The 12021-nt window shown below is 44.4% G+C and overlaps 1 protein-coding gene across 7 annotated transcripts in view; it reads right to left on the reverse strand.

Moving 5' to 3' along the window:
- sbf1 (SET binding factor 1) overlaps positions 1–5959 on the reverse strand; it is an 86354-nt gene extending 80395 nt beyond the window's left edge. For all 7 annotated transcript variants that reach the window (XM_080421772.1, XM_080421771.1, XM_080421770.1 and 4 more), the window contains exon 1: positions 5757–5959. In XM_080421772.1, coding sequence (XP_080277898.1) covers positions 5757–5811 — 55 coding nt within the window. In that variant the 5' untranslated portion in view covers positions 5812–5959. The remainder of the gene's footprint in view (positions 1–5756) is intronic.
- Positions 5960–12021: the final 6062 nt, after the last annotated feature.

The following is a 12021-nucleotide window of genomic DNA, read 5'->3' on the forward strand; positions in this document are numbered from 1 at the left end:
GTCCTCCAGCGGTAATGTATTACATTTCTCCCCAGCCCACACTGCTTTGTGGGGAAGAAACACACTTGATGCTCAAACTGACACAAACATCTACTCAGAGGTAAGCACTGCAGCATCTTTGGCCTGAAGTAAAACCTTCCTTGGCGTATTCCAACCAACCAGCAGCTCCATGCAAGATTAGGGTGAGAACAATGGGGTGGGCGGGCACCAGATTATATTTCCTTTCTTTCCTGAGACACAGATCTGACCTGGAGGGAAGGGATGGGGTGGGGGCATAGTAAAGAAGATGACATATAATCTATTGCCACCAGTGAATCACCCTGCAGGGATTTTAAATGATTGCTGCCCTTTAACACCAGGCTGACTGGGAGCAGGATGGACAGGGTCCCGGCCAGAGGGGCTGCGTGGGAGGGGGGAGGAATTCTCCAAATTCCAGGGAAGACCATCAAAGCATGCATGAGTTGGTCATCCCTGTCAACCGACCACTGAACCACTGAACTACTACTGTGTTACAACAACACCCCCCCCCCCACCACCCCCTTCCCCTCCAAAAGGGCTGCAAGATCACCTCCAGCAGAGTTCCAATGGCAGCAGTTATTTTTGCATCATGTTATTTTCACCCTTTCTTCTCTTTTTTTTTTGCCTTTGATAGTCTGTGAGGGTTTTCCTTCATATTAGAGTTTTTCTTTTTGCTCGTGATGTCATCAAATAGCTGGCTAAATCAACTCAATACGGTGCACTCCCAACATGTTTCAATGTCAGAATTTACTGTTTGATCAAGTATGCACTATGTGTTTAAAGTGCTTTATGGCGACCATGTCACCTCTTCTTTGATCTTGGCATCGTTACGTGAGCGATGCAGGCGAACCTTAGCATTCGACTGAGTCAATGCTATAAATCTAGGCCAACACACTTAAACTTATATTTTTTTATATATTTTTTCAATAGCAAAAATAGCCGATCTACAAGCTCACAAGCAATGGGCTTGTAGATCGGCTACGTTCGCCTAGAGCGGCTCACATTTACTTGGAAACACACAGAAAGACAATACGGGTCCACCACAGCCTCTGATGATTTGAGATTGTGCTGTATATGGCTGGGAGAAAAAAATGAGCAACAACATAAGCACCCTACAGAGGGTGTGTGTGTGTGTGTGTGTGTGTGTGTGTGTGTGTGTGTGTGTGTGTGTGTGTGTGTGTGTGTGTGTGTGTGTGTGTGTGTGTGTGTGTGTGTGTGTGTGTGCGTCTGGTCTCTCCTCCCGTATCTGTGCAGTAGGAATGAGGGCAGGCAGTGGGGCCCGGGGGCCATCGTCTGCCTCATGAATAACAAGCATTCATTAATACACACACACACACAGACACGCACACACACATACAGCATAGAAACACACAGAGCCTCTCTCTCTCACTCACACACACACACAGCCATACACACAAAGGCTAATAACACATGCATGCATGCAGGGGACACCAGGGCCCTGGGTTTGTTGTATGGTTCCTTGGTCATTGCATGTCCAAGGAATCAGAAAGTAGAAGTAGCTAGAGCTGTCACGATTACAAATTTAAGTTGACGATTAATTATCACTCAAATAATTGCGATCAACGATTTAATTGTGTTTCTGTCGTTGAAAATGAACGGAACATTATGAATAAAAAAACCTTCCGTTTGTCTTTTAGCTTTCGTAAACATAAGTTGCACAGGGCAGATATGACAAATAACACATATTTTATTACTTTATACTTAAAAATAAACATTAGTAGTGGAAATAGCCGATCTATAAGCACAAAACGCGTCGCATCGCGACACGTTTTGTGCTTATAGATCTGCTATTTCCACTATTTTGGACATTTTTTGAAAAGATATGACATTTTTTAACATGGAATTGATTATGACGATTATGCAAAAATAATTGCGATTATATAAGACAATTGCGATTATGTAATAATTGTGACAGGCCTAGAAGTAGCATCAGAATGCAGGGTGAGAGGAGTCCTCGGCTAGACTAGTCAGTATGCAGCGATATGCCCACATCTCAGCCCACGAGCCCGGGTTGAGAGGCCGAGCAACACAGCCAGAAGCTCAGGGAAACTTTGCCGCCATGATAACACGCCGAAAACGCACAGAGAAACCCATTCATATGGACTGAAACGAGCTGGAGAAATGAGAGTGGCCCACGAACGAGCATATAGGCAGCCATCTGACTGACAAAACAGAGACCAGTGCGCACACACACTCACACACACACACACACCACCCAGCATCCCTCTGTCCCCGTCCGTATGAATGGCAGATTGTGAGGGCTATTTCTGGAGGGCCTGAGAGGCTACAGGCCTGCTCTGGAGCGACGGAGGAAGTGGCAGCCCGGCCGCAGACGGGCATCGCTGGCAAGATTAACAGCGCGGTCCCTCTCACATCCACTCTCATTCTCAATCTGGCCTTCTCCCTGTAGGAACGTTGCACTTCCTTTTTCTGAGCATTGCCTCTTCATCAAGAGTGACTGACATCTCCTCCTCCGGCTGCGTTTGTGCAAACAACATCACAACCGACAGACGAGCATTAACTTTTGTTTCAATCTAAACGCCAATGTGCAGAAAAAAGGAGGCCTGTAATTTCATGCTTGTATGGTGTTGGCCTGCAATGTGCACGTGTGTGTGTGTGTGTGTGTGTGTGTGTGTGTGTGTGTGTGTGTGTGTGTGTGTGTGCACGTGTGTGTTCTGTGCACTGCTGTGGTGACAGAAAAGGCTGGTGTTGGAGGTACAGGGCAGACAGTAAGCTAGCCTCTGTGCCAGGGCTGTCACTGTGTGCTGAATACCAACTGCCCTGTATTCTGTGTTTGGGCCACCATTGCATTCACAAACACCCTTCCACCGCACCTCAGCAATCAGGCAGGCAGATGGGGTTAGAATGGAACTGTGTGTGTGCGCGCGCGCGCGCGCGCGTGCGTGCGTGCGTGCGCGCGCGCGTGTGCGTGTGCGTGTGCGTGTCCGTGTGTGTGTGTGTGTGTGTGTGTGTGTGTGTGTGTGTCTCTTCAGTCTCCTCTTGAATGAGGCCCTTGCATAGCAGTTCACACCCCTTTCCTGGTTTTCAGAGCCCACAGATACACACACACACACACACACACACACACACACAAGGACAATCTGGATTCTCACTCTGAACACATCTCCCTCGGGCCCACTCCCCTATTTCCTGTTTGGGATGTGGACGGAGTATCCGATTCGCTAGCCGTATTCTCAGCGTCGCGGAGGGGGCGGGCTGTCAAAATACAGCAACGGTTTCACAAGAGACCCATGGCTATAGGCGGGACCGCACCCCTGCAACTTTGGACTCCTTCCCCACCCGTGGCCCGGCCATCTTGGCTCTGACAGAGATCCAGTGATAGTACGACAGACAAGTGTGGGTTTGAGCACAATGGGAGCAACCCGACACCTCTGTGACAAATAAGACGGGATGAATAGGACGCTGAGGGTTCTTCCCTCTGGTCAGCCTCCACCAGAACAGGGGCGTGTTCAATGTGCAAAACTGTCACTGGCTGCAGAAACACCAGCGAAACCTGCCCTCGTCCAGGAATGGCTGAGGTCTAATGGTTGAAGTCTAATTAGAGTGGTGAGGAGACATTTATCCCAGCTTGGTGCTCTGGAGGTAAACACCGGCGAGGTTTCGCTACAGGTGTTTGCCAACGTGGTAGAACAACGCAACAAGCAATGATGATGTCAGCCCTCAAAAACCTGTCAGCACCGGTGATGCTTGCAAACGCCTCCCCCACACACACACACACGCGCGCGCGCACAAACTCCCACTAGTGCTCTCTTCTCAGTCTTAATGATGATGTCAGGGTACAACAAAACTTAAAGAGGTTAGGAAAGCAACAACAGAACAGACTAGAGCAAGCTAATGTATTGATCTGATTGTGGAGGATCTACTTAGGAGATTAGTTGTTGTTGCGAGCAGCCAGTGCATCAAAAGATGATGATGGTGGGAGAGTGACATAATGATGAAGTTATCTATGTCCATTTATTTCATGCCACCGGAGCTGTCACAAAACCATGAAAGGCACCGTTGTGACACTTACACATGAAGTAATTTATTGTAAACACTGTGGCGGCACAGTGAGGAAATGCCAGTCATCATCACTGTTAAGTGCTTGGTTTTACAAGGCACAGAAGCCTTGATCACCAAGTCACTGAGGCTGCAATGTCTGGTTCCCAGATGCCTTTTTACAGGCCAAGTCTGCTACGCCTTCAATCAAGAGCAGCAGGGTAGAACAGGAAGGAGAGATTCTGCAGCGTCTGCAGGCAGCGTCCACGTTATAACATCCTGCCAATCCCAGAGCACGAATTTAGCCCTTTCAAAAAGCGAGATGCAATGAGCAGAAAGCAGAAAAGTAATGTTCGTTGCCACTTCGTCAGATACTGTAAAAGCCCTTCCGTGGCTTGCTTTTACTCGCAGAGATCTTGTCATGCTACAATTTCCTCTATTGAATAAATCATAGGCAAAAACCCACTCTATAAATAAAAGCCCCACGTTACAAGTTTTCTACTAGCTACACACTTCCTTTGGATAAGGCGGGCTGAATATTTCATGATTAAAGGGCCATTATACTGCTCAGATCTAGGCCAAGGCACGAACTGGGGGGAGAGTCAGATAACGGTCCAACACTCCCCATCATTCTCAACAACACAACAGAGGGGAACTGAGCTCTCCAGACTGGGACTGGGGGATCTGGGAGGGGCAACGCCATCTAGGTTAATCCACACACAAACACACAAAGAACACAAATCAACAATTCTTCAGAGAAGAAGAGCTGCGATTCTCATTCAAATAAATAGCAAGACTATGGGAAAGGGAAAGCGGCAAGGTCATGATGAAATAGTTGTTGTGCTGTTCCAACTAGATGGCCATTCCACCTACCTAGGCTTCTGACAGTTTGCTTTGCTGTACAATAGTGGTTCTCAAAGTGAATTCCATGGATGTTCTTGGTTCCTTTGGGGTCTGTAACTCTGACAATACAAATTGGTTCCATTTGTACACTGTCAGTGTTAAGGGGAGACCTTGAAATTAAAGTTTGAGAACCATTGCTGTCCAACATCCATCCCTATTCCCTACCCAGCTTTATTTCTACTTCACCAGGTCACTTCACACAGAAGAACTGACAGCGACACACCACTCCTCCTCCTAAACGATGGCAAGAAACGAACTCGACGAAACGGGGAATAAACCAGTCTAAGCTCACGCTGACTGTGTCAAACAGTAACACATCATCAGCATACACAACAGCCACACAGACAGCAGCAGCCCAGTCCAACTGAAGCCTCATTTATACTTAGTTGCACACTGGTGTTGCCTGCAGTAAATAGCAGATCTACAAGCTCACGATGCGTTGTTGTGCATGACACCGGCACACAACCAAGTGTAACTGAGGCTTTAACGTTAACGGAGCAGTAAAACATATGCACCGCTCATTCAGTCAGTCACACAGTCTCTCATGGAGGGATGTGGGACACCACCAGTTAGTTGACAAGCTAGCTACTAAGTAGACTAATCCCGTGAGGCCTTAAAAACATCCACGGCCCACAGTTGAGTGCCGTGTCCCGTCTGACAGCACCGGGCTGCGGGGAACCGCTGTGTCCCGGGCCAGCCCGTCCCCCCGCTCGGTCCCCGCCTCCCTCCCTCTGACTGTTTACCAGGGCTGAACCCGTGGCTAAATACGGCTGTTAGCCGAGCAGGCTAACTGCTAACACAACCAAACCACCCACCTCTCTTATCGAGGTCGTAGCCGACCACCAAGAAGTAGTCGGCGAGCCTGGCCATCTCTCCACGTCCGGGGCGAGTATTGCCCTGTTATCTCGCTAAATCCGTCTTCTTTCGCGGTCAATAGTCCGTTTACGTCCTGCCGGTGAGAGACACCAGACGGGCGACAGTAGCATCCCTCCAGCTGTATCCCGCCGCCATACTGTCAGTCTGCCTGGCCCGCACACTGGGGCTACGACGCGGCTGCGCACTGTGGCTCCCAGGGAGGGCTCGTCTGTCACAAGCGTCATGGAACCACTTGTTCCTGGTTTGCGATTCTTTTACATTTACAACTCTTACAGCTACATAAACGTTCAGATTTCAAATATAAAGTGCTGACCCCCACGCCAAGGATGTAACGAGTTGAGCCGGCAAAGGTCTAAGTACCTTTATATTCTGTATTGTTCAATAAAAAAGCTTTTTAATCCGATCACCGGCCATTTTCTCCAATGCTTTCAACTATGCGACACTACTGGTTGGGAGGTGTATTGCACTCTGATACATTACAAAAAAAATAAAAAAAATGGCCGCCGATCGGATTAAAATGATTTTTATTGAACAATACGACAGATACAGGTACTTAGACCTTTGCCGGCTCAACTTGCTACATCCGTGGCATGGGGGTCAACACTTTATATTTGAAATCTGAACGCTTATGTACATGTGAGAGTTGTAAATCGAAAACCAGGAACAAGTGGGCCCATGACTGTCATGGTATGACAGTCATGTTTCAGGGCTAGGGCGCATGTAGCTCTGGTCCAGAGCGTCAGTGAGTTCTCTCTAAACGCTCTGTCAGCCGCGCTGCTCTGCTATACCCACAATTATACTGCCGTGCGAGGTCTCTGTCTTTAGTAAAACATAAACAAAACGATTTCGCTGCTCACTGAATTAAAGGCTGTTTTGTGTTGTTGAAAGTCTATTCTCGAGGGTGGGAAGCCTCTCAGGACCCCACCTTCTCTGTATAGTACACTTTGGGGCAGAAAATAAAATATGTCACGCCAGACGGAAATTATTGCATTTATTCCACTGCGTCCTCTACAGATCTGGTAAATATAAATTACCATTGACCAGATCTGTAGGGGGCGCAGTGGAATAAATGAAATAATTTCCGTCTCGTGGACATATTTTATTTTCTGCCCAAAATGTGTATTATACAGAGAAGGTGGGGTCCTGAGAGACTTCCCATCCTGGAGCATAGACTTTCAACAAAACAAAACAGCCTTTGTTTTGGTGAGTGGCGAAGTAGTTTAGTTTATTTTGACTAAAGACGGAGACCTCGCACGGCAATGTAATTTTCGGTCTATGAGTCTACCAGCGCGCCTGGCTGGTAGAGCGTTAGATAGAACTCACTAACGCTCTGGACCAGAGCTAGCTAGGGCGCATGGGCAGGAATGTCCCACCACGTCCCTGTATACTCTATGGGCCGGACCCTATGGGCTGGACCGGTTAAATGTTGTGGGACCAAAAACCCAGTGGTGGAAGAAGTACTCATATTTTTTACTTAAGTAAAAGTATCAATATCACAATATAGAAATACTCTGTTAGAAGTACAGTAAAGGTCCTTGCACACTGGTGCGTCTTTTCGTTGCGTTTTTTTTACAACAATGAAAAAAATTGAAAAAACAATGAAAAAAAATAAAACGCAACGAAAAGACGCACCAGTGTGCAAGGACCTTAAGTCTGGTGTTAAAAATTTACTTGAGTAAAAGTGCAAAAGTATTGGTATCAAAATATACTTAAAGTACCAAAAGTAAAAGTACTCATTGTGCAGAATGTCACATTTCACAAGTTCAAAATTTATACAAATCTTGAAAATTGCAGATCTACAAGCTCACAAAGCACGCACATTGTGAGCTTGTATCGGCTATTTTAAAATAGGGCTTAAGTGGTTAATGTATGTTTTGTAATAATAATCAAAATCTAAATAAAGATATGACTACTAGAATAAAGAAAAAGTGTGAACACTAACAGAGCTGTTTAACATTACAAATTTGCAATCACATTCTCTCTTTAACACACACACACACACACACAGACACAGACACACACACACACACACACACACACACACACACACACACACACACACACACACACACACACACACACACACACACACACACACACACACACACACACACACACACACACAATATAATAACGTTTTAAAAAGGGTACCGTTGGATTGGAATGAGAAGTATGTAGGCTAACTCAAATTTGGCATGGGAATCAATAAGCTGCTTGCCCATGACGAGTGTGCTAAATTCATGTAGACAAGGCCACTGAAAATCTCAGCACATGTGCTGCAGCACTGATTTATACTGATGATACATGGGCAAATCATATGTAGTGTTGGGCTCGGTGATGAGACCCCCGGATATCTTTCTGCAAACAGAGGCCCGGTCGTGTGACCTGTCCTTGGCTGTCAACACTATCACAGCCCTGGGAGAATTCCACCACTTCCTGCACTGTAGCCTTTGGCCTAAAGTACTTATCAGTCCAGGATTGAAAACAATCCTAAGCATGATATTTCACATTATTTCCTGAAGAAGCACCCAGAAACAACTTCTTCCCTACTTTTTCTCACACAGCTGTTATCTCTCTGAGTTAAACGTCAGAGGAGGAGTTGACACTATTACTCTTGATAAACACCAACGAATATAGGCCTAATGTCAGTGGGTGATAATGTGTCTAAGTCATTGCTGTCAACCACTTAGCAAATGTTATTTTCAGGGTGTTGGTATGGGTGGTGGTGTCGATGTTTAGGCTACTGTATAGCTTAACCCTGAACTTGATTTGACAAGTTGCCACTGAATGAAAATAAAATACAGTGCTATGCCCAACAACACTAAACACTGTAATTAAATTATCTTTCCGCAATACAGCAGATGTCATTCATTGTGCATACAAGAATAAAAATCACACCCAGTGTGAAGTGGGCGGTGTGGTCATCACAATGGTCATCATAGTGATGGAAGCTCACTTCCAAAAAAAATGGATTTTTGGAAGTGCATAATCCTATTTATAGGTTATTAATGTCATCATGTGTCTCGCTAGCCAATCACAGTGCTGAATAGAGTCAGCCAATCACAGTACAGCTAGGGGTGTACTAATGAGCCAATCACAGTACAGCTAATGAGGTGTCCCAACCCCACTTATGGGGCGGCTACACCGCCCAAAAATGACCTAGTGTTAAACTGACCTACCACAATGTAGCAATTCCTTTTTCTGGCATGCTTAAAGTGAAACTCTGTGAGTCTAGCCTAAACTTATGGATTTTTTGCTTACGTACGCTATTCACAAGTTCCAGAAAACGTAACTTAGCGGCTGCCCATTGTTCCCCTCCCAAATGCATCTGTCTTCACTAATTGGCTCTATGCACAGCAGCCATATTGGAAATAAATTGGGCCTCTTCCTTACTTCCTTCACAGGTGTTACCAATGATTCTAATGAAGGCTCTGTTCCATTTCGTGTAGCACAGTGGTTCTCAAACCTTTTAATTTCAAGGCCATAATTCTGAGAGTGTACAAATGGAACCTACACATCCGTAAGGGGCCATTTATAACCCCTTCAAGGAACCATGAGGTGTAGCTGAGTGTTTCTAGTGAGCCAACATGCACAATATCAGCACCCTGACTCTGTTTAACCAGAATGGAACAGAGCCTTAATTAGTATCATTGTTAACACCTGTTAAAGAAGTCGGAAGAGGCCCAATTTAATTCCAATATGGCTGCTGTGCATAGAGCCTATTGCATCAGTTTATAGGCTCAGGTAGCAACATCACAGAGACCTGCATGGTTCCACGTAACACATGACACAACCCTCTCCATGCACACAGACCTGCGACTGAGCCGGATGGTGTGATCACGTTACTTCCTCTCGACTAACCAATATAGGCAGGAAGTGGTTTGCTCATCTTGCACATCATACTGTAGCTACTTGTGAGCCATCCAGCAGTCAATTGCTGACTGTATGAGGGGCAGGTAGAGCATATACATGTTTCAATGAAGCAGCCACTTCTCTCTTTGTTTTCACTTCCCCAACTGTCTATGGAACGTTAATGGAACATATACACCACCTGATACAGTTATGGAACATTAATGGAACATATACACCACCTGATACAGTTATGGAACATTAATGGAACATATACACCACCTGATACAGTTATGGAACATTAATGGAACATATACACCACCTGATACAGTTATGGAACATTAATGGAACATATACACCACCTGATACAGTTATGGGACATTAATGGAACATATACACCACCTGATACAGTTATGGAACATTAATGGAACATATACACCACCTGATACATATATGGAACATTAATGGAACATATACACCACCTGATACAGTTATGGAACGTTAATGGAACACATACACCACTTGATACAGTTACTGCATTGAGCTGCAATCACTTAGGTAACTACTTAATTGTTTGTGAAAATTGGTTAATACTTTACAATTGCTATAATTTAGTATGAATCTACAGAAACATATTGCAATCACTGTACACAACTTTGCTATTAAGACTGCTTCCAAATGTTATAGTGTGGCTGGCTCCAGACCATAGACTTCTTCTTCTAGCTTTCAGTATGATAATCAGGCTAGCTCTAGTAAAAAATAAATAAAAAAAAGGTACATATTTTCTGTCTCACCATAATAATTCAAGCAGTTATCAGTTTGGTAAGTGCCTTAAGTTGATCCCCAGCTAGCTCAGAGTGGTTAGCCGCATGTGCCAAATAAGGGCAGAGACCTATAAATGCTCCCTGCTTTGACCTCCACTGAACTCACAGCTATCTAACAAATTATTGTATTGACTTCTGAATCATGCACTCCTGTCTTATAGACGCTGTCTACACATTTGCCCTGTCAAAGAATAAGACATAAATATTATACAGATATCTCCAGATGTTTCACAATAAAGCCTCCTCAAAATCAATATATATGCAGTATATATTTCTTTATTATTATTATACTTATTACTATTATTATTATGCACCACAGTGGATTGAAATCCCTAGACTCTGCTGCTGTGGTGAGCAGGTACTTTACCTCTGCGCTGTTCAAGGAACCAGGCCTTCTGCCATCACATCAGCAACACAGTCATCTATAAAGAAAGAAATATAGTTGAAGTGCAACCATTTCTCTCCCAAGGAGATACTGATAAACATATTCATGCATTTATAACAGACTTGGCTATTGCAATGCCATCCTCTCTGGCCTTCCTGAGAAAGCCTTGGACAGAAAACAGATTATCCAACAACACGCTGCAGCACGGCTCCTGACCAAGAACTGAAGGACGACCCACATGTTATTGTACTTTTACTCCACTACAATCATTTGAAAACAAGCACATTTTGATGCCAATACTTATGTACTTTTACTCAAGTAAATTTTGAATTCTGGACTTTTACTTGTAACAGAGTATTTCTATATTGCAGTATTGGTACTTTTACTTAAGTAAAACATTTGAGTACTTTTTCCACCACTGCTAAATACATGTCGTGTCTGATATGATTTTAAGGTACTGTACTTTCCATATTGATCCCTCAGACCCCTGACACCAACCTGCTCATTGTTAACAGGGTCAGGACTCAGCAGAAAGACTTAACTAGTGTTAGTGCAGCTTTAGTGTTCATGGTCCTCGCCTCTGGAACTGCCTGCCTTTGGAATTGAGGGCATCTCTACCTGCCATCTGTGGAGACATTTATACAAAATCTTAAAACATACTTATTTTATCTCTCTTTTACTGAATACCTTTCATTGTTGTATTTATAATCTATTCCATTACTTGCATTGTTGTCTAATCTTATTTTATTTTGTTTTCTGTAGTAAAATAGCTACGTTGTATTGCAGTGCTTGTACTAAAGGTGCTATAAAGGTTAAAGGTATTAGTAGTAAGGCTAAAATCTGTTGGTAACAACCCAAACTTTTAACACGTGTTTAACATTCTGTACACACAAGCAAGCTAAAGAAAAGGGATGTGTGAAAGCCTTTATATCTGCTTAGGCAAAGGAAATGTAACACATTTCTTTGTGTACAGTAAACTCTTATCTTCCTGTTTTGTGGCAATTTGTGTTTTTACCCATAACATCATGTGCCTGGACATAATGTTATATCTGTGTTTAGTGATACGCAGCACTCCCTCTGCCCTGAACTATCAGTTACTCTATCCTCCTATAATGCTCTGTAGTGGTGGTGTCACGGTGAGGCCAA

This window comes from Gymnoscopelus braueri, assembly GCF_963280865.1.
Source record: "Gymnoscopelus braueri genome assembly, chromosome: 23".
In the NCBI taxonomy this organism is placed as follows: domain Eukaryota; kingdom Metazoa; phylum Chordata; class Actinopteri; order Myctophiformes; family Myctophidae; genus Gymnoscopelus; species Gymnoscopelus braueri.